Source organism: Pterocles gutturalis, unplaced genomic scaffold, assembly GCF_000699245.1.
Source record: "Pterocles gutturalis isolate BGI_N339 unplaced genomic scaffold, ASM69924v1 scaffold1033, whole genome shotgun sequence".
Taxonomy (NCBI): Eukaryota; Metazoa; Chordata; class Aves; order Pterocliformes; family Pteroclidae; genus Pterocles; species Pterocles gutturalis.
Genome location: NW_010125156.1, coordinates 10,622 through 33,948, shown reverse-complemented (window position 1 = coordinate 33,948; position 23,327 = coordinate 10,622). Strand labels below are relative to the sequence as shown.

Genomic DNA, 23,327 nt, shown 5'->3' with positions numbered 1-23,327 from the left:
GCCGGGGCTCCGCTGCGTTCAGGGCAGCCTGGGCAGCGCCGGAGCTGGGTCTCTCTTGCAGGACGATGAGCTGAAGTACGCCCTGAAGCGGCTGGTGGAAGGACTGGGAGCCACCCGCGAGGCCGCCCGCCCCGGCTTCAGCTTGGCCCTGGCGCAGGTTAGTGTGTCCCAGAGCAGGGCAGAGCGCTCTGCGGCCCCTTGCTGTCCCCAGTCCATTCCTGAGGTCCCACTTTGCTGTTTGGAAGGAGGCTGGAGGGCTCCTCTCTGGCAGCTTCTGCATGGAGATGGTAGAGGAGGATCTTGCAGCGAGGATAAAAAACCTCTGCGGTTCTAAGTGATGTGAGTCTGTTTTAGAAACAGTACGGTTATAAAGGTATAAGCCATACCAGTATTGCACTCATGCTACAGACTTCAGTCCTGCTTCAAAAACTGTCCTTAATTTGAGAAAGTTGTCCAAATTTTCAAATATGCTGCATTTAAAACTATTGTGACTTCTTAAAATTGACTTGCTCCCAGTGTTGGGATGTTTTTGTGGGGGATCTGAAAAGGCAACCCTTAAACATACCCTTGAAAGATTTTTTTTTTCTCCCTGCTGTTTGAATCTGTAACATAGTTCAGAGTCCCAGCAGTTGGGATCACCTGTGGGATCTGACCTCATCTCACTGAAGAAACTGATAATGCAGAAGAGCCTGGGTTCTTCCCACTTAGATCAGGCCTTGCCGATGATGAAAAGTTTTGTTGCTTCTGTTAAAGGGTCATACAATTGCAGCAAAATGTTCTCATTATTAATCCTGCTATGTCATGTATAGTGAAAAAAAAAAAGATATTATCTGGTATATTTATGTCTACACTAGTTCCTATTCTGACACATCTTTTACTGATCTAGTTGTCTTTATTCTGGGCTAATAAAGCAGCACATCTGCTATGCCGAGCAACTGTTCAGCTCTATTTCAGCTGAACTTGGTGAAACTTTGTAAAATGGAAGAACTGCAAGCTGAGCTATTCCATCCATCCCCTCAGGTTTTACAGGCTTTTGAGGAAATTCCAATGTGCAGTGTCCTGGAACAGATAAAAGAAAAACACAATCTGGAAAAAGTGAAAAAGGTGAGTGGCTCACAGCAGTGTTGGCCAACAGCTAGTTTAAGTTACTTGTTCTCTGTTTGAACGCTTGGTGCCTGGATACTCTAGTTTTGGGGTTCTTGCTAAGGCAAATTATGGTAATGAAATAAAAGAAATATTTATAAAAGTTGGATGTTGATGACATTGTCATCTGGCCTGTTTTAGCTGAGATTCATCAGTGTGACACAAGGATGATCTAGGACAGTTCTTAAACATAGTGCAGGGGGTTGCTTTTCAGTATGTACCCTCACATGGCAGGGTGTTCAAGGTTAGATCTTCCAGATGTCTTGTTCCACTGATCAGAGCTGTAGCTGAATGTGGATTTTTAACCTTTTTTTTTTTTTCTTTTCAGAAACTTGTGAGAAATGCTGCTTTTGGAAACTTTTTTGGAGTTATGGCCCTGTTTCAGTCTGGCCGGCTTGTTAAGGTAACATTACCCTGTTGTGTTGTCTGTCAGCACTGGTTCTGGGGCTGTCTGAACTGGAGAGAGGATGCAGAGAGGAAGACTGGGGCATTGACTAGTCAATGAGATGGGCCTTGAAGCATCAGGTTTAGTTCATTTCTTTTATATTATCCATAAATAATGTAAAATTTTTGTGCCTTTTAAATGTCTGTTCCTGACTAGATGTAAGAACTGTGTCAGGTAGTACAGGAGGTTCCTGCCTCTCCTGGAAGGAAGCTGGCATATACAGCCAGAAAACACAGTTTTGGGAAAAGCCAAGTTGCCTATCAGGAAGCAATTGTTTGGGTTTTTTGTTACAATTAGGCCTAAGGGTCTCAAGAGGGGATTATTACCTGAGCCTTCAGCCTAATCTTTCAGATATGTCCTCTGGTTTTGGCTTATCTTTTCTTTTTAGGACCGGAAAGCTCTGCTGGAGAGCATCCAGCTTCTCCAGCAGCTGGCTCATCACCAAGCACACCTCAGAGATCTCCCTCGCAAAACTGTGATTGACATCATGTCTGAGGTACAGCCACAGCACGTGGTGGGTGGAGGAGGGAGAACTTTGCTTCAGGGACTACTTTTTCCTTAGTTTGTTCATAGTTGAAAGTTAAAGGGGGTGTGTGGAAGAGTGAGTTTAAACTGTGGGAGCTGTTCTCGGTATTGTCCGTGGGCAGATGCTTTTATTCTGTGAAGGATGCTCTGGTTTAGCTTAGTCTGATTTCATCATGGACAAACCTGTAGTCTGTTTTTTCTCAGTTGACTTGCTTGTGTGGTACATTAGACCTTCTGCTGTTTTGAAGAGAATATACTGAAACTTTGGAGAGAAAACCTTTTTTAATGCATCAAGCCTGGGCCTAAGGTTGAACTTTGGGCTGTTGGAAGTGAAAGGATGTAAGGACATGGAGTAAGGGAACTCTGAGTATGTAGTAAAAGAAGAGAGTTTATTTCCTTCTTTTATGTAGATGTTGTTTGTAGGTGTGAAGACTAACAGCATTAAATAAAAATGAAATAATGTTTTGTATGGAAGTGTTCTATGTCATTTAGTCTCGATGTTAGGCTTAAATTTATTTTGAATCCAATCTTTAAAAAATACAAATTAAAGCCGTTTTTGTGCTTTTCTTATTTTATTGATGAGAACGTTGGATCCAGTTTTCTCTAAAACCATTGAACAGAGCTGTTCAGCAGCAAATCCTATTGGAACAAGTAACTTTTTTTGTAAAATATGATTAAAAGCTAATACAAGAATGTTTCCTCCTCTCTGGGCTGAACAGCTGTACAGACAGGAGCAGTTGGACAGCAAGAGAACAGTTGCAGCTGGAGTCAGTTGACCAGAATTGCTGTGTGATGACAACATATTGTCCTACTCCACATGGTTAAACACCTGGGACTGTATGGCAGTACTGGACACATCAATTATTTATTTTGGTTATGTCACCAAAAAGACTATTTCTAAAGTTTCCAGAACACTGCAAGTGTTTAGTAAAATGCCCTACAATGTGGGTATTTTAATATACTACACAGCAAGTTAGTAAAATGCCCTCAGATATTTCTCATATGTTCTCACCTTCATTCCTGTCTAGGTTCCTGAAGCTGTGTTTGAGGAGGTCCTGTTTGGCATCTTGCAAAGTGACCTCGCTTCAGCCTTCACATCTCCAGAGAACCTGCACCTTTTGCTTGTGGGCATACAGAAATTCCCCGGTGTTCTGAAACCTAAAAATCTGAAGAAGCTGTTTGGCTCACCTACTGTTGTAAATGAGAAAAATATTCCCAGGTAACTTCTTAAATAAGGAGCATTAAGTGCAACATTCTCGGTCTCTTGGCTAGCAGTGAGAGAAATGTGGCTTTCATTCTGATATTTGCCGGTATTTGCTGCTGCAGGTGCTGTTCAGGGCTAGGCGCTGACTGTTACGCAGGTTCCTGAATTAAAGCTCTGTCCTTTCTCCCAAGAGGCATAGCCTGCCACGCTCGGGAAATGTTCAGCAGGATGGACTTGAACAGCAATCCCGTTCCAGGCCAGATCTCTTGCATTATTTTCTTTTTTCTTCTAGACTTGTAGAGCTTCTGCAAAGTGCTGCCAAGTCTGAGAAGAAGGACAAGAAATTGCCCAGCGTAGTGTTTGATTTACTACAAGTTTCACTGAAGGAAGGTGCCTTTGAACTGTTCTGGAAAGAAGGTGTGGAGAATGGGCTACTGAAGGAGAAATCGGGACCTGTGAGGTTTGTTTTAACATATGTTGCTTGTTGTTTTCTGTATGGTCCTTCTCTTTTTTGCTCCAATCTTTCTACTGCTGCCCTGTGGTAGGATGGAGCGTATGGTTTCTCATGAACAATGTGAGAACATTCACTTTTGATTGTTTGGGTATTCATGAGAAACTTTGTAGGGAGCCTAAATCCAGGAGTGAGTCATGCTCCGTGTTTTTAAGTAGGATATGACTGTGACTGACATCGTAAAAGCTATTTCAGCTCCTTTTCCAAGTCTAATAGTAGATTTTAGGATTATTTAAATTGTCTGTTGAGACTCATGCTGTATAAAAGTGCTGTAAAATCTGTAAGACAAATGCATGAGCATTTTGGGGGAGCATAATTTAACTTGGACCATAGAAAGGCATTCTGTGGCCAGGCTTAAATCTTTTTTAGATCAGGAGCTTAAAAGTTGTAGAGGTGCACCTACAAAAAATTTTCTTAACATATTACATGAGTATCCCAGTGAAAGGAAATAATTTCCCAGGCCTGAGCAGTTCAAGTCTTGTTTTACTTGGATTAGGTAAATCTGAATGGTCAAAAACTAAGTAAGTTTTGTATTTGGCCTGCGGAAATAAATATCTGGGGTGAAGAGATCCAGAAAGTGAACTGAGGAAGGAACTGCTGGTGAGGACTCATCTATTTCTAGACAATGAAGGACCTTCTACAGGGAGAAATCTTAGCAGCTGTGCTAGTCAGAAGAAAATCTTTGGACTATAGGATTTTTGAATGCAGGATCCATGAATTTCTCACTTCTCTCTGACCCTTGCATGTGGCTTTACTGCTGTGCCTCTACCTGAGGGAATCTTCTTTGTTTCCACCCAGTTACATGTGCTACCGGTTGCTGGGCAGTGCTCTTCCCTTGCTGTCTCTGGACCAGCTACAGATGGTTCTCAAAGGAAAGGTGATGCAGCACTATGGAGAACATGTGGTGACGACTCAGGTGGGTCTTCTGAAAGTACTCGTGCTCAGGGCTAAAGACCCTGTTCTAAGCAGAAGTCATCTCTGCCCCCTTTCTAATTTCACATCGTCTTGTATAAAAAAAGTTTATGTAATTTCAGACCTTGGACTCTTACTAAAAGCAAGATGATTATATGACCACAGGTTGCAGTGGGCTGAGTATAGACTGCGTTTAGTCATCATTGCCTATTTGTGTATTTTCATTCAGACTTGTTTGAAGGGTTTTGAGATAGTTCAGCACTGACCCACCTGCTTTCATTGATGTTGCTGAGAAAGCTCTAACGAGAGGGGAAGCAGAGGAAGGGCAGCGCTCGGCATATTGACAGTGTCATATGTCATCCTTTACCAGTCCTTTTGATTTTGCGTGTCCAGAAGCTCCTTTTTGTCTGTCATTGTGCTGGCTGTTGCATGAACGTTTGAAAGCAAAGACAAAAAAGGACAACTCATGCTTTTATTTATGTTAGTGCTTGTTTCAATAAGCGCATCTGAGGTTTAAGCACAAATTTTATTTGGGAATTGGATGTTGGAACTACTTCCTTCCCTCCTGGGAAGCCAGCAAACAACACAGCCCTGCAATAAAGGGAGGGAGAATAAAAGGGGAATACTGGTAAAAACAGGCTTTGGCTTGGCTTTGTGTGGTAACATAATCCTAAACCTCCTCATGTGGGCCCAAAACCCCTTGTCCTCTCTTGGGAGGAATAGGACTTTGCAGTCCTTCTGTTCTGGTATCAAAGCAGCAATAGATGTGTGGGTGTGCTCTGGCAAGAATGCTTACCGTGTGCCTCCCTCTGTGGACCAACTTTCTCCAGAGTTTGTCCGCTGACTTAGTTGTTTTCCTGTTTCTTGCTTGTTGCACAGTGAATTGTGTTGTGTTCTTGTGCATAAAAAAATTGCAAATTTAATTCCTGTCTGAAATGTACAACACCAGTGAATATGGTTGACTAAATGGAAAGAGGAACCCCTAATATTGTTGATGGTGAGGAAGTAGGAAGGATCTGAGTTTGACTTTGCTGTTGTTTTTGTGGGTTTGTTTTGTTTGTTGATGCGGATTGTTTGCTTTGGAAAGCAAATACTGTTATCTTGTACTTTCTTACCGATTCTGGTGTTGTTGGAGATGGAACTAGGTAAAGCTTGAGTCTAATATTTACAAGCAGTTATCTTCCTGAATCTGCTTTTTTACCAGCAGGGAGCAACTGTACTTGGTTTGCTTTTGTTGAAAGATGATTGATGAAGCCCCTGTTATGAGTTATTAGGCTCTTTACAGCAATTCTCTGCTGCTTTTGTTGAAAGATGATTGATGAAGCCCTTGTTATGAGTTATTAGCCTGTTTACAGCAATTCTCTGCAGGTGTTTTTCTCCCAGCTTTCATCCTGATGCACAAATACTGAGTTCTCCGACAGTGGAAGCAGGAGCTTGCTAAATTGTGTTTTGTGTGAGATGACTTGCGGGGGTATTTATGTTAGAATTGGATGCATTTGTAGTTAACTAGGAACTTATAGCCCCTTTATTTAAAAGAGCAGTGTTCCCTAGACTTTCATTACTGTTTCTGCTCCCAACAGGTCCCTGTATTGATCATGACACTATACCAAACAAATTGTTTTATTAATTTACGAAAGCTGCATTGCATTTTTTGGAATGAAGCCACAGCTTGCCTCCTTCAAGGTTTCTCCAGTTAGCTTTTGGGTTTTCTCCAGAACAAATGAGTGGGATTGAACACTGGGCTATGAAAGAACATAAGGAAATGGGATATGTGGTGAGATGGGGCATGTCCTCGTCATCTGCATGCTGCTAGCCTGTGTTGCAGGGCCAGCAGCCTGCCTGCTGTATGCCTTGCAGATCAGTGGCAGGACTGAGGATAGGACTTAGCACGAAACAGCAACACCTCAGGATGTGGTTTTCAGGTGAAACGTGTCAACTCCCCTTCTTTCAGAATGCCTGATGCTTCTGAGACACCAGGGAGAGGAGGTGGGATTTGTTCTTCCCACTGTAGGTCAGCAGGCTGCAGGGCTGCTGTATGAGACCGAAATTGACATGAGAGAGTTTCCAAATCAAGGGAAAGTCTAAGGTAGATGGTGTGAAAGACATCCTGGCCTTTCACCCAGAATAAGAGCGGATCAGCCTAGGAGCTGCAGAGGCCAGCGTGCGGTCTAGGCTGCTGAAGCGTGGCTGTTGGGGAAGGTGCAAATTAAAGGGTTGAAGCTGGTACGTGGCAGGATTCTGTGGTTGCTTACCATGGTTGCTACTATGTGAGGAAGACCATGAGGTGAAATTGATGACCTACTGCAAGCCTTGTGACAAATGTTCAGGCATGTGACTTTAATTTACTTACTGCAGTCAAATCTGTAAGGTGATTCGTACTCGTAAAGGTACTCGGACTAGTGTGAGGTTCCTAACCTTTTAATTTACTTACTGCAGTCAAATCTGTAAAGTGATTCGTACTCGTAAAGATACTCGGACTAGTGTGAGGTTCCTAACCTGCTTGTTTGACCATGTTTTTTAGCTTCCAGACCGATTTAAGTTTGCTCCAGAGATGGAAGCGTATATAGATGAGTTTCTGAACGGCTGTGATGACCCGGAGAGGCAGCTGACAGTGATGATCGGCTTCTCTACTCTCACCAATCAAGGCTATCCAGTGTTGGCCAGCTCCTCCAGGGTAGTCAGACACCTACAGCCAGTGGCATTGCAAAAATACGTTGGCTGGCTCAAAGACATGTTTCTCAGGCCAGACTTTGACTGTTGTTTAGACTTCTCAAGCAACCGTCAAAAACAGAACCAGGAAAATGTGAACATGTGAGTGTGTAGATGATGCGCTTTCCTCTTCTCTTTCTGTTTTGTGGTTAGAGTAGCTCTCTCTGTGAAGTCTGGTTTGGACAGCCAACCTTCGCTGGTTCCCTTGCCATGAGCTGACAATTGTCACCTGTTGCATTTCCTCTGTCCCAGAAGGTTTACCTCCAGCATGTGACACTTTTTCTGGGGCAAAATTCAATTCTGCAGATAGGACCAAACACGGTGAGAACCAGCCAGCCTGACCAAAGCAGGCTGGATCACCAAAGAAGCTTTTTCTCCTGTTTTTTCTAGCCCTGATGGCTGCTTTGACAAAAATTTCCAGTGGCTTCCTTTTTCACTACAGACTTTGTAGGTCTTTGTAGGAGCTGTGCGTCCCTTTTATCTGACTGTTAAACTGGCCTGAGTGCTCTCATGTCCTTGGCCCACAGCAAAGCACCCACTTCCACATCTCTAGAGCAGCCTGTAAATACTTATATCCTTGACAGGCATTTGCAGCACTTTCCATCTAGGAAAACTTCCCAAGAGAAAGTTTATCCTCCTTGGCGCTGCTGCTCGCTGCATACCCACGACTTGGTGATGTGGGTACTGGGTTACTCGCAGGGGCCACTTCCAAAGAAGATGTAAGCTGTTAAAACAGCGCGTCTGTGTGTGACTTGTCAGTAGAGTGAGTTTGCAGGTGCACTGCTGCAATTCTTGAAGTGCTTTTTGGTAAACTGCAGTACCTCAGTGGGGTAAATAGGCTGTCTTTTGCGTCGTAAATAGCAAACTTGGGAAGATTATATCTCTTCTTAGGTACCTGCTGCTTTCTTACTACATAATTTTGCCATCTTTAGTGTAAAGCCTCTAAATATCTGAAAGTCACCTCTTACTGCAGTGGAGTGTGTGGTTTGCATTTATGTCGGGTTAGTGTTCAGACTGCTGATTGTGTCCACTTCCTTATTGAAAGGGCACGGCATAAAATTACTCGATTAAGAAAATGGATCATCCACCGACTTGCTAACATAATTGAAAGTCCAGTGAAAAAAGAAGAGAGCCTTGTGATGGACATTTCCAGGTGAGAACAATTTAAAGACTTAATGCCACATGTGCTTGAAATAATTCTGTTTGGCTCTATAGCAATGTTCCAAGTAAGCTATCCCCACGACACTAGGCAAATTCAGTAGCGGAAATATTCCGTAACATAAATCATTTAGGGAGGCTAAGTTCTGTTTTCAAAATAACTTCTGCAGACTTGGACAAACTCTTGTCATAAGTAGTTCAGGCACTTAAAGTTGCCTTAGTCGCATTTATTTTCAGTAAGTTTTAGATTCCTTGCTACCTAGACTGCTTGAAGATACTACTTCTAATCTTTGCATCAGACCTTCGTATTTATCAGCTTAAAAATCTTGGAGAATATGATCCAAATCTGACAGTCTGAGTATTGTATTGTGTGGCCTCAAGTGTTGGCACTTCACTTTTGTGAAGTCCTGAGGATCCTTCTCTCTTCTTTACCCTGTGTATGTTGAGAAAAGGGTCTTATCATAAACAGTGACTTCTTCTCAGTGCTTGGACATCCTTGAATAAAAATGGGGTGAATATGTGGCATTATTTCGTTTGCACACGTGGCCTGGTTTTGCTTTGTTTTGATCAAGCTGGCTCTTAATTTTTGTCCTTGTTTCTGTCCGTTCTAGGTTTTGCTTCTTCCATGCTTTCTTTGAGGCTAAGAAAAAAACTTCCCAAATACGTGAGGCAAATGTTCTTCCATCAGAGCCCCTAGATAAAGAGGCTCATTCAGTGGCAGAAAACTACTTCTTTGGGTAAGGATTTTTCTTGCGTGCTTTAAGCTTGGAAATGTTTCTTTTTTTTTTTTTTTTTTTCTTGAGGATAAAATCAGCAAGCGAACAGCAGGGCAAGAGGTTTGGGATTGTGAGCAGCTATTGGAGCATTTATGTCACTCCAGTACCAGGGGATGGCTTTTTTTAAGGAGATCCTAGATGGATTTCCCAAAGATCCTTAAGTTTTGTCCAATAAAAACATAATTTTACATGGCAGCCCTGCTGAGTACGTGTGTGATGATCAGGTGGGTGTAGAGTTGAGCTCAGACTGTTTTCTTGTAAGATTTCCGTTGCCTCTGTTGCAAGCTAGAAGTGGAAGGACCCAAGAGAGAGGTGGTGGGTTGTGCATGTTGCTGTTGGTTTTCTGTCTGCTCTGCCTGCAAACTGCTGGTGGTTCCGCAGTCCTCCCTGTACTAAGAGAGGTGGAGCTGGTAATCATAGATGCTTTTAGGTGATTGCCAAAGCTGCTGCTCCAACCTCCATAGAAGGAAAGCAGAGGACATGGTGGGACACAGAATGGGAAAAAACAGAGAATAATAATCAGTGTCCTTGGCACCAGGTGTGCTTGGGGACACCAAGACAATGAGCTATACGTTACTGTGCTTAGATACATGCATGGGTTGAAACTTAGGCCACGTGAGTCTGGGTTGAAATGAGTGACCAGTGCTCTGGGATGGGAGGGCTCTTCAAGTGGGCATTATTTTGGAAAGTGTGAGAAGGCCATCTGGTTCCTCTGATATGCTGGTGGTTTTTCTGTGCAGGTTACTTCAGACTTTAAACACCTTGACTGTTTTGGGGGATACAGCAAAGGCTGCAGCCTTGAGGGAGAAGCACATCCACGGTGTGACTGCAGACGGGAAGCTGTGGATCTTTCTCCTTGTTGAGTATGCCGACAAACTGCTCTCCAGTGAGCATGTCAAAGCTGTGAAGCCTTTTACCAAAGAACAGAGGGATGCCTGGGAGAGGTGAGACTGGGCCAGTAAGAGAGAAATTGTATTCTCTAATCATGTGCTGTTGTTTTGGCTGCCATAGCTGAGCCATTTCACAGCAGTGGCAGTTCTGTTTCCTCCCTTTTGACCATTCTGCACCTGCAACTGGGTTTCAGGATGCCTCTCTGTTTCTCATCACCCCATTCCTTTCTTCCTGTTCTTTCTGTGTGTTAACTATGTGTAGGTGGCCGTGTCCTTTCCTATTTTTGCTCAAACATGATCATAACTCTGATAATCTTTTCTCCTAATAATGCCTGTACTCACTTCCCAGTGACTCTTTTCTGGTGCTCTTTTCTGAGCTTGCTTTCCCGTAAAGGTCTGTCCCTTAGGAATCTAGCCTGTGCCCAAGTGCAGAGGTTTTTATAAGCCACAGAAGATGAGATGCTATTGTTGGGGTAAGATTGTATCCTACGTGTATGTCCAAATTCAATAAATTAAATTGTAAGTACAGAAAGTAATACTATAGATTTTTCTCATGTTTTTAGCCTGATCATAAGAAAGGATTTGCTGTTGCAATTATCAAAGACTCAAAAGGATTTATTTCTTCAGAACACTCCAGTCTGTGAAGAATCTGCAGAAGAAGGAAAATAAATCAGACAATGCCAAAGTCGTTGCTTTCCAGCAACTTCTGCTTTTAATGGCCATTCATCTTTTCAAGGTAAGACCTCTGAAGCTATTTGAGTGGTGTAAAATGGGCTGATAGCTGGGCTTTCTGAACACTGAGCTGGAGAGTTTCTTTGTGTTCAGAGACCCAATTTTACACAGCCTCTGGCTTCTAAAAATGGGCAACTGGCAGTTAATGAACTATGGTTCTTATGCTGACTGTAAACATCAACTTACAGGGGCAAAGCTTGGCCTGAACATTGTGTTTTCGCCCTTGATTTGCTGCTGACTAGAGCAATTTTTACTTCGTTTCATATTTTAGTCTGCAAAGGGGTTGTAGTAGCTGATTCTAATATCTGTACCTATTTAGTGAGGCCCTTCGATTCGGGGTATGTTCCTTCTGTTGCTGTTGGTAGTGGGGAATTCAGAGAGGGTGTTTACTGTCTGCTTGTGATCAAACAGAATCCGTTGGAAACAATGGATGTTCTGAGTGACCTTCTGAACTGCACAGAGAGGGCATTCAGCAAAGAACCGAAGAAGAAAAAGACTGGTGAGTCCTTCTACAGAAAGAAATGGAGTGGGGTTGTTAATGGTCTGTTGAAAGATGGAAGATGGCAGTTCTGCTTTAGCGAAGCACTCTGTCTGCATCAGTTCTGGCTTGATGCACTTATCCCCAGAAGAATCCTCTCTCCTCCATTCTCTTTCCTTGTCTTCCTAATCTCTTGTCTCTTGCTGCAGCTCTCTGTCCGCATCCTCAGTGGGTTGTGTTCCTGTGTGCCTCTTAAAGGATAGGTGGGTTCAGAGCTGGCTGTTGTTCAGATGAGCAGTGTCCAAGGGAGTTCACTCTTTTTTCGAGTCCTTGTTCTGGCCAAGAGCTTGCCTGAAGTGGTGGTATCTGTCCGGCAAAGCTGTGGGCTCTCCTAAGAGCTGACAGACCTGAAGTTTGATATTTTCAGAGCTCAAGTTCTGGACAAACTGCATGTGTCCTGTTTGCTGAGCTACACTAGTCCTCGTTTAGGGCCTGCAGAGCTGGGCTGTAACTTGACCAGGAGAGAACTTGGTTTGGTCTTTTGACTTTGTCTCTAACCGTGGTCTTGTTGTTCTCCTTGAATCTCTGTGTAAATTTGAGGGCACTGTGAGAAGAAAAGCTGTAAGTCTATGGTGGGATTCCTCAGCTTTTGGACCAGTTTCAGATGTCAGCACTTTCCATAGGCTGCTGTGACTCGTGATTTAGTTGGAAACACTATGAAATGTCTGTGCGTTTGCTGACTAGCTGCTGGTTGCTTTAGCATGGCCAAGTAGGCATCGCATGATTTGCACAGCAGCTAAACCAAGTAACGATTTGATGAATAGTAGGTTTTGTTACCTGGTGAGGCTTTGCAATGGCCTGAAGATAATGTCAAGCATATTTCTCCCTACAGTTAGTAGCCTTCCAATACCGCTACAATCTTTAGCTTCACACTTGATTATTTCTGGTCTGTGTTGCTGAATGAGTACTTCTGATAGTCAGCTAGAAGGACTATCTATGTTTCCTTGGTGAATTTTTCTAGTCTCTTATTGACGTGCCAGTGCAGTGATTTTGCCCGTTCCTGTCATTGTTTATATGTTCCTGTGCAGACAACGCAGAGCCAGGATGGGTTGAGGTGATGGTGGAAATCCTTCTCTCCCTCCTTGCCCAGCCCAGCCTCCTCATACGTCGGATTTCCAAGAGTGTGTTTGTACGGATATGCCCTAGTCTGACCAAGAGGGGCTTGCAGCTGATTCTGGATGTAAGTGAGGCACTAGTAGGGCCTTGTACTGTTAGCTTGTCTTATGCATGTCTCTATTTTGGGATTAAGTAAAAGCCTCTTTGATTTAGAAAATGTCTGACAATGTGTGCTACTGAATTTTAAATGTAGCTTTTAGAGAGGAGGTGTTGGGTTTTGTGTGGGGTTTTTTTTTTGTTGTTTTGTTTTGTTTAGGTTTTTTTGTTTAGGTTTTTTTAATAGGAGCCTGAGATCTACTAATTTGAAGCTGTATTCTTTGGTAGCTGAAGAAATTCCATGGTCATTTATATAGCTGGTAGATTTTGTATGTGAATATCAATGGTAACAACTTCTTTTTTCTAGAAAGGCTAAGCATAGAGATGCTAAAAATAAGTGACACTGAAAATCTGAATTGGCCATACCACTGAGTAAGGGGGTGTCTTCTGAGACAGCAATATGTGGATTACAAAGATGTGCTGAGAGGTACTTTATGTGATAAACCTGGTATTTCATTTGTAAGAAAACAAAATGTGTTATTTCACCAGCCTCTTAGTTTTCTCAACCTTTTTTGTTACTTATAGAAGGAACTTAGCATATTAACAAACATGATACTATAAGCCAGAAAGTTGAATGCCTTTAATTACTATTTCAGTATTCAGCTGGCTTACCGTGCCAGAATTCCTGTCTGTTGTACACAAGAAATGTGTCCAAGCAAAACACTGAAAAAACACAGTTCCCTCTTTTTTGCAGGTTCTTGACCCGTACCAAGAGCAAAATGAAGAAAGTGCTGTTGTTGTGATGGAAGAATCGAACAAAAAGGTCAAATCTGCACAGGACATGGTAAGTGACATGCCAATGCCGGTGACAAATACTCTTCAGACCTTCACTGTTTAAAAGTGGTGTTTCTCCTGATCTGTGGTAACGGACCTTAATTGCATTTCTCTGTCTTGAGTAAAATGGCTGTTGCTCTGTTAAGTTTTATTTTAAAAGAGCAACACACAGATGGCTTGTTGGAAGTCTGTGTTTATTGGTCTCTTGGCCTTGAAGGAAAATGCTGTTATAGGTGTGGGTGTTTGAGTAGATGACTTTCTGAGGAGAAGTGACTGCATCCTGAAATTAGCACGGACCTCTCCTGTTTGCCGCCACAGACTCGTTGCTGTGATGCACAGCCATCTCAATTCAAGATCTCGGGTTTTAAGAACTGCAGAGTTTCCAGTCACAAAGCATTAGCAGAAAGGAGAGTCAGATGGGGGCTGTTACTTCAGATGTTCCTTGGCAGCTTCTCTTTGATACTCATTCAGTATGACAGAGAAGTCTGTGTTATGTTCTACTTTTAGCTCTTGTGAAGGCCCAGTATCTCCGTATCTGAGGTGTCTTTACTTGAATCTGAGGGCTGGAAGCAAGGTGGTGGGATGAGGGGAGTCTTGAGTTTTTGCTTCTGGACAGTGGCACACCTGAGAATTAAGTAGGGCTTGAAGAATGGTGGGGGCAGGAGATGAACTTCTCTTCCTCAGGATGAAGAAGAAAGTGAGGACTCCTCAGATGAAGACGACACTGAGGAAGAGAATGACAGTGGAGATGAGGAAAGGAATGAAGAAGTTGATGAGGATTTTCGCAGTCAGCTGAGGAATGTTCTCCAAGCAGGGAAGGCTTTGGTATGTTTTCACTGCCTACCTTGATGCAGATACCAGGAGGTTTGGGGTGGTGAAAGATTATCTAATACCCATATCCTGCCTGAGCCCCTGCGGCGGTAACCGTGGCAGTCATCTTTATATGACATTTGAAGCAGGAGGTCAAGATCTTCAAAGCAAGCTGTGGGAATAAGTCACTTGATTTTTTATTTGTTGTTGGTGTGTCTTGGGTGCTTTAGCTTGTCCAGTTTAGCCTGATACAGCTTGTATTCCTCCCTGTAAGGAATAAGATTGATGTGAACTAAAGCCCTGAAATCCTGTTACATGGTGCCTGTATTGGCTGGCCTGGCTGGAGGAGTGTGGTCCCTGCAGGCCACTCTGGAGGCTGCTTGTAGCAGCAATGGAGTGTGGTTTAATGATTCCTGTGAAGGCTGCAGACATAACAACATATAAACCTCTTCATTGAAGGAGCAACAGCACAGAGGGAGTCAGTGTGGAAACCTCGGCCTCTCTCCTCTCCCCATCCTCTAGCTCTGCGTGTTAGTACTGTGCAGTGAGGACTACCTGACAGGAAATGTGAGCTAGATTTCTCATTGATCTGAGCATCTGCTTTCCCTCCCCATGTTGCTATTCTGGGTCTAGAGGGAGCTACATCCCTACTGTGATTGTGCGTCTGCTCTTGGCTGTGGTTCTCTTTTTGACATACATGAAATGATATGTCATTTTTGCATTCTAAAAACAAAAGAAAGGTGATGAGAGTGATGAAGAGTTGGATGATGAGGCTATGATGGCTCTTGACAAGAACATCTCAGCCCTTTTTGCGGAGCAGCAGAAACGGATCCAGGCGAAGAAGGATGAGAAAGACAGGATGCGGAAAGAGAAGATCCTACGGAGGGATTTCAAGATTAAGGTGGGAGACAAGTGTTTGGTGTGAAGGTGTCTGGCTTACTGGCACGTTAGTTGTAGCCTACTGCGTGCCATGAGTTACTTAGCACTAAACAGCTTGGACACCTGTGTATGTCATAAGCTCCTGGAGGGTGGGACTGGATTGTTCTGGCTTTGTACAGCACCTGGCACAGCAAGATCAGGGTCAGTGAGTGGGGGCTTCACATGCCTACTTCAAAACAAAAAACAGGACTGTGCTGAACCATGGTTTCCATTTGCTGGTCTGAAATGCTTCAGTTTATTGGATCCTTCCCCACACCTACCTGAAGGTAGGTGCTGGTTGATTTTTTGTACACTGGACAAGCTTGATGTGCCTTAGTGTGACATGCATAAAATCCCTCTGGAAAGTTTGTAGCGTAGTTTTTTTTTTTTAGCTTGTTACGCTGATAAGATCAGGGGGATTATGGTTAACGTTCCCTGGCTATGTGTGACTGCAATACTGATTACAGGCCACCCGGTGTCAGCATGGACTAGCCGGGATATTCGAGCATCCAGGGACAGCTCCAGCCGCTCATGTATAGAAATGTCTGGTGTCAGATTGGCCAAGATGAAGGCTGAATGGTGTGGCGAGCCATTGACTTTACTGCATTTTCACTCCAATGTAAAATTGGAGTAAGAGTCTGGTTTCGTGCTAGTGCACTGGCTGGAAGTCAAGGAAGATTTGCGGGGGGGGAGCCATCGGTCAGTGGTGCTAACAGAGATATGTGCCAAGGTATAGTGACTGCAGGTCTGGCCAGGTGGCAGTGATTCTCATAACTGCTGTTTCTAAATGGTGTCACTGCACAGAATAGGCTGAAGTCAACAGGCAGCCTTTAAGCTGCAGTTTCAAATTTTTAATTTTCAGTTTCTCATGCCGTAGCAGTACAAATGATAGCAGAAGGTGTACAGATCTCAGCTTCAAATAGTTTTCTTCAGCTGCCTCCAGCTGCTGTGTAGCGCATTCCAGTCTGAAGGAGCAGCTATGGATGGATCCATCATATTGCCCTGTCTGCATTAGTTCTCACATCAGTAACTCTGTGTTTGCAGGTGCTGGATCTGGTTGAAGCGTTCCTGACTAAGCAGTCAGAGAACCCCTTGGTGTTTGACATTATTGAGCCCCTGCTTCGGGTGATTGAACAGTGCATGAGCTCAGACTCTGACAAGCAGGAGGTTGACTTCCTCCAGAAAACAGCCAATATCTTCAAGTAAGTGTTCTTAGTCCCTAGGTAACAGGCAATGGCTTTTGATAGACACCAGTGGGGTTGGTTGAATCCCAGAAGTTGATCTTTCTAAGATTGAAGACAATTGCTGTGCTTATAGGTTATGCAGAATAATGTTACCAGCACCACACGTGCACAACCTGCAGGAAGGAAATTAGGATTTAGGTTTTCTCGCCTAAGGGACTTCAAGTGCCAAACCTGTCTGCAGATGGAAGCCTTAAGAACAAACATGGGCATTGCAGGCATGGTGCCGTGTCACTGAATATCTCCACAGGCCTCTGACCTACAAGTCAACAACTCCCTAGGCTTACAGCGTTGCTGCTGTAGCTGGAGCGAAACTCCCACCAAGTTATTATTGAGACAGGCAGAGTGCAAATTCTCTCTGTTCACGGCCAGAAGTGAGGCATGATACAAGCTAGACAGACGTAATGCGTGCTGTGTGACATGCTGTGTCCACTGTTCCCCACTCCCTGACATCCTCCGCTCGGCTCTAAAGCATTGTCAGTGCTGCTCGCTAACCCCTGTTGAGAAGCAGTTCCACAGTAACAGGGTTTGGGGCAGCCAGGTCCCTTGGTGTGAGCTCTGGAGGGAAGTTGACTCTGATGCCTAAATAGCTGCTAGAAAGCGAAGAGCAGTAAGTCTCCTCACCCTTGTGCCACAGCAATGACTGCCTCTTCTGCTGCCCCCTGCTAGCACTGGTTTTGTTTATGTGTTTCTCTGAGCCCAGTGACAAAGGTTCATAACCATCTGCTCCCCAGAGCTCTTTCTGTAGCTAATGGCTTTGGGTTTGTGTTTAATGCTCTTTCAGGAACTCATTGTGCCGAACTAAGCAGTACTGCAAGAGAGTGGATGCCCTGCAAGAAGATTTGCACGCTTTTGTGGAGAGGCTTGTGAAAAAAGCCTGCAAGCACACTGACTCTTCAGTGGCTCTCTATTATTTCAGGTGAGTGTTAAAAAGGAGCGTTTCTACTCTGTGCTGTGGGCTTATCTGTAAGCAGGCATAGTGTTGCACGTTAAAACAGTTCAGAGAAGCAAGAGACTTGATGAGGGCTGGGTGCCAGCATTTGTGTCTTACATGAGGCCTAGTCAGTTACTCCGGCAGTCTGAAACATTTCCAAACTGTTTTTTGGTGATCATCTTCTATGGGCTCTGTGAAACAGGAATGGTCTGGTGCAGCTTTGCTGATGGTGGTGGGAAGTGCTTCCTTGAGGCTTAATCGGGAAGTAATGAACTGTGTGTGATTCAGTGCGGGGATGAGTGTATAGCCCATCGGAAATTATCATTCTGTAAATACTCTGGTTTCCTGTATCTACGATAGCACAATGAGGACAATAATGATTGTGGGTCCTGACTGTATGTACCAATATTCACTCCTTTGCCAGTGATACAGGTGAATTAGGATAAGCCACTTGTGTGTTTGTTAGGAAATGGGTAATCTTGCTGTTTCCTGGTGTAAATGGGAGTGTCATTTACCAGTAGGCTCTCTTGTGACTTGGAGGCAGTTTCAGACTTTCATACGCCGTCTGGGATTTCTCAACACAGCTCAGTATGCAGTGGGTCCATGTTGTGTGATCAGCCCGGTGCCATCTGCAGCACGCCTGGCCCGTGGCTGTGGATGAATCTGACAGTGCGGGGCTTGCTCTGTGTGCTTTGTGGCTCCTTGACAGCTTCCTGGCAGAGCCGTGCCCAGTGAATGCAGCATTTCACAAAAGCAGCAGCGTGTCTGCATGCTCTCTGAGTTGTTCTGCCTGAATTCTCCAGGCATGCAGCAGCCTGGGCTGAGAGGGCTGCAGTGCAGTGCTGGCTGAGTTGTGCAGGCTCTGAAATCCCGGGCAAATGCAGAAATCCTCAATCAGTGCTAGGCAAAACTGATAGCAAGCAGCATGAGTTTGAGGAAACCAGGCTGTTAGTGGGGATATCTGACTGCGGTGACAGATAATGAAATGATGCAGCGTCCTAAGTTTTATTTGTCTTTAGGTCTGGCAGGAGTGGGTTAGGCTGAGAGAAGGGACTACCTTGGACTCCTTGGTTACCCCCCTTGGTATGGAATAAGCTGCCTGCATCACTGGGCCTCTGCCCTCAGGTGGTTTGCAGTGGCGCTGTGACACTGTGGTAACTGCTATGTTCTCCCCTTTTCCTTTTTTTTTTTTAGTGCCTCATTATACCTGCTCAAAGTGTTGAAAGGAAACGTGTCTGATAAGTCACCAACACCACTTACCCCTCTGCCAGAGAAACAGAGCAACGCCATCCCGCAGGCTAGCCAGGTAAGACAGCAGGCTGCTCTTGAGGCGGTGTTTTTTGCCAGTGAAGTTGCATTATTCCATTTTGCTGAGTGGGCTTTGCTTGTTCAGTCTCACTGTTCCTGCTGCCTGCAGATACTTGTCTACGTGATTTACGTAAAGCTGTCACATTCCCCATCTCCTTCTGGTCCTCACCCCCTGCTTTTGCAGTGCCTGCTTGCCCATAGCCATCAGGGGCTGCTGATGTGCAGTGGATCCAGGGTAATTGCCTAAGAAGCCTGATGTATATTTATGCTGTTCTGGCTGATTCGCTGTTTTTTCCATTGTCAACCTCTTGACAACCTCTTGACAGTTACTCTTGAGTTCTTTTCTTTGTGGGTGCTGAGGAGCAGGGAGGCACAGGACAGCGGTGGATGAGAGTGAACTCCTATCTCTGAGGTGTGGGCTGAGTTATCTCAGGGTGAAGAGTGTGGAGCAGCCCTGATTCCAGTGGTAGTTGTTTGCAGGGAAACCCTTCATCGGGTTGTGCTGTCAGTGTCTATTACTTGGAGACACTTAGTATCTGGTTCCTTTTTACCTACTGTCTGCTGAATTTCACAGGTCTCTGAATTTGGTGACCCTATGAACTGGGCAGCCCATCCCAGTCACCTCCACTAGAAACCTAGCAGGTAGTTTCATCAGCTGGCCTGATACTTGCCTCTGAACCTCTCAAATTGGGTGCAGGAAATAGTGTCTTAATCCTGTTGACATTGTGTGGGGGAGGAGAATAAACAGGGCTACCTCATGACAAAGGAGGGCCTCGAAATTGCAAACACTGAGGTATTACTAGTGGCTGAAAAGATAGCCAATGTTTCTAAGGCTTAGTGAGGGACTGAGAGTGTTAATACAAGCAGCTTTTGTTCTGTGCTGGGCCTTTCTGGAAAGAAAAGCAAAGTGGGAGATCTGTGGGGAATATAAACAACATACTTGACGTTGAGGCTAGAGTGAGACACGCTTCACAGCATCCTTGTGCAGCTTCACAGGGAAGGGAAGCTGTGAATTCCTGCCGGAACAGAGCTGTGGTTTTGGCCAGCCAAGGACACAGCCAGCAGCTGAAGTGAGTTGCTGATTTGAGGGCAGTGACACAGTTCAGTTTGTGCGATGCTGCTGGTGCTGACATTGTGTTGAGGCTGGGAAGGTTTTGCAGTGGGGAGCCAGGGACAAAGGTGTGATGTGTTTCCAGTGAGCAGTGCTTTGTGAGTGTAATCTGGAGCTTTGCAGTAAGCAGCAAAGTGGAGCTAGAGCAGCCCCTGTGATGCAGTGGCCAAATTTAGGGAAAACCCTGTTATGACAGGAGAAATTTTTTTACAGTAAACAACTGCATAGGAGGAGTAATAATTTTTTTTCCCTGCAGATGTGTATGTCAAACAAGTTTTGAGTGTAGACACTTCACTAGGAAACTGGGATCTTGCATTTCAAGATCCATGTCCCCTGTTCCACTCTAGCCTGTGTTCAGCTGCAGTAGCACTGGGAGATCGACCTGAGGATGGGACACAACATTAACATGGCTTTAACTTGCTATGGGGCCATGAAAAAGTGCTTTGGCAGAGGTTCATCCACTATTGTGAAGATCATAGCTTTGACCTCCTGGGCCTTAATTTTACTTTCTTCCCAGACACCTGTGCTTCCCTGGCAGTATGGGAAGAGTCAGGAATGTTGGGATGCGATGCTCCGTGCTTCGCTCTTCATTCACCCCCGTGTTGTTTAGATCCGTATGGCCCGTGCAGGGCTCAGCTGGTTGCTGCATGTCTGCGTTTCTCGTTCCCCACGAGAGGGGGATATCAGAGCATTTACAGAGTTCTGGGATTGCTGGATCCCTGAGCAGAGCTAGGGCTTGTCTGCTGGGAAATCCTGGACGTAGCTGCTAAGTGTATGGAGATCTAGATCTCTACATACGCTAATATCTACGCATTCAGATAGCTCTACAGCAAAAAATACCATGTGCACAGCACGGCTGCTGCCAGATGGTCTGAGAGCGCTCTGTGAACCTAATAGGTGTTAGACATGGTCCCCACAAACCCAGAAATACAGCCCCCACACCACACAACATGCAATGTGTGTAGTCCTCCTAGAAAGCTGTGCTGGCCTTCACTAACATGGTCATACACCTCTCAGTACTTGGGAGAGCACATTTGGGGCCCACTTTGTTGTTTCTTCATGGTTCTGTGTTGTATCTCGTAGGCCTGTGCCATATAAACTCCCCAAGAATATCTAGGAGCCGGAAAAATATGTGTGCCCTGGTCAGAATGAATGACTGCATTGCCAGTGATTCATCCTCGCATTTCACTGGAAATTTTGTTCTGCTTTTTCCCTATAGCTTTTGAGCACAGGTTGTTTGGATATGGACAGGGTGACTGTACTATATCGGCAAGCACTGACACAGTTCTTGACTAAACGGAACAGTGCCCTTACAAGCTCCATGTTCAATGATCTCTTCAGACGCTTCCCGGTAAGTGTTGCTGACTGCGTGGTGCGTTGTCATTGATGGCTCCAAATGGGGAAAGTAGGGAGAGAAACCTCTCCACTTTATTGCAGACTTTATTCACCTGCTCGGACTCTTAGTACTGTGTGTTTTGATAGCAACACTACATAAGGCCAGGGTCTCATTTGTGGTTTGGATCGGTTTGTGGTTGCTCTTTAAAGCATAGCCTAGGAAGGTATGATTTTTTTACCTGTCTTGAAGACAATGTGGATGAGCAAGGTTTGCACAAAGGCAGAAGGTGCCAGCTTATTTAAACAGCTAAGGTAGCTCCTGTGCAGCTTTGCTTTGCCTGCAGGCTCCATTTCTCAGTTTTCTTCCAAGGAGGCTTAGAGCGTAGAGCCTAATTGGAATCTAATCTGCAAGCTGGATGTTCAGACAGTGTCAGTGTCTGAAATGTTTGAGGTATTTCTTGCAAACTTGACCTGCACCTGGAGCTGGTCTCCATGATGAGGACAGCCATTTTTTAAGAAACAAACCTTGAGTCTGAATGTCATACAGTTCTACAGGGATTTCTAGGTCAGAGTGAGGTAGAAAGAGTTGCCAGAAGCCCTTTCTGAAGGGCTGCAACCTTGTGGGATTGATGTCTGATGGGAGGGTGGGAGGAGACAGAGGCTTGTGTAACTGGGGGAAGAGGCTTTCAGACTCTGAGGAAATCCATCCAGGAGAGAGTTCTTTTGCGTATCAGGTTTCTTAGGACACCAGCCCACAATGCCACCTACATAAATTAGTGAAATAGGGGGAGAGAAGGATTGTGTGCTGCCCATGTGGACAGCAAGCTTAAGATCCCACCTGCAGGTTTCTAGAGCCTGTGGATTCCATGTGACTGTTCCTTGCAGAAATGTGGGGTTTTTTTTTTAAATCTTGAAGCTCATCCCTTTTATAAAACAAAGGTAATGATATACATAGATACTAGCCTGTTTAAAGCTGGGCTTTGCCCACTTGTGAGAGCTATCTGTTCTTTTAGTAGTCGTCTTACCTCAAAAAGAAGCCATTTTGGGTGGTGTGGTTGGAATAACCATCTGCACAATGTGCCAGTGAACTGTGCAGCAGAGTGCTGACCGTGCTTTGCCAGGGCCAGACCTGCCAGTGCCTGATAGAGGACGTTAGAGGTATGCCAGGAAAGTAGTTGCAAACCAGATGCTTTCTTATTCCTTGTGTCTGGATTCCTCATGCCCCTCAGTTTGGAAATATATTGCCTATGAACATAGAAATTGGTGGATTAGGCCAGAAGAGAGGTTTGTCAAGCTTTGCTGATAATTGCCCCTGTAGAAAGGTTGTTTTGATCAAGACTTGTTGCAGGGGACAATTTTAAGATCATCTGTCTCCAGGGAGGCTTTCCTCCTGCCACAGTTGTTTCTGGCCCCTTTAGCACATGGGTTCAGATCTTTTCCCAAGGTCACGTCAGAGAACGTCATCTCCAGCCGAACTCAGCATGTTCTCCTTTGCCTCTGGGACTGTTCTTCTCTGCAAAGTGGACTGCCTACATAAAGTGTCAGGCAGATGCAGACTTAAATCAAGAACCAGGCAGAACACAGGAGGTGAAATCTTTGCATTATTTTTCCAAGTTAAGGGTTTTGCTGCTGACTTCATCATGATCTAGATTTTGCTCAGGGCTGGTGTGAGCAAAGCTGTTAATTTTCAAATAAGCTGTTGCTGATCTCTGGGCAATTTTCTTGTGGTATTTTCTTCCGACTCAAGAAGCTGTGTAAAATACAGACTGTTTTGCTTGAAAAATAAACCTGTCAGCCAACCACTAATAAGAGACGGGGTCTTTCTTTGTTGCAGATCATGTGTAAGCCATTAGTAGATACTCTTGTCAAGTCTATCACAGCGGGAGCCAGGCAACATCAGCAGGTAAGAAGGAAAGCAAACAAACAAAGCTGTATTAAACAGTCAATCTGAGAAGTCACTTAATCATGGCAGTTCAGATGGTGCTTAATGTGCTTATTGCTGCCTTTAGGGCTGTGCGATTTTGAGAAGTGGGCTTCCTGGAGGGAGAGCTTTTGCAACTACTGCTTTACTGCTTCAGGTGTGTGCCTGAAGTTGTGGAAGTACCTTAGGTATTTGGAGTCACGGGGGTTCTTTGGTAACA

The 23,327-nt window shown here is 44.6% G+C and overlaps 1 protein-coding gene across 1 annotated transcript; it reads left to right on the top strand.

Moving 5' to 3' along the window:
• Nucleotides 1-61: 61 nt before the first annotated feature.
• On the top strand, nucleotides 62-23,089 carry MYBBP1A (MYB binding protein (P160) 1a; the record flags this gene model as incomplete). The annotated part of the gene is made up of 22 exons (XM_010078431.1): nucleotides 62-157; nucleotides 1,021-1,104; nucleotides 1,472-1,546; nucleotides 1,977-2,084; nucleotides 3,142-3,332; nucleotides 3,610-3,777; nucleotides 4,627-4,744; nucleotides 7,262-7,551; nucleotides 8,495-8,602; nucleotides 9,219-9,344; nucleotides 10,124-10,327; nucleotides 10,901-11,009; nucleotides 11,417-11,504; nucleotides 12,572-12,723; nucleotides 13,450-13,539; nucleotides 14,214-14,354; nucleotides 15,076-15,240; nucleotides 16,302-16,459; nucleotides 17,283-17,417; nucleotides 18,627-18,738; nucleotides 21,071-21,202; nucleotides 23,021-23,089. Coding segments are annotated over 22 exons (2,919 nt in total), but the record flags the coding sequence as incomplete, so codon positions are not given.
• Nucleotides 23,090-23,327: the final 238 nt, after the last annotated feature.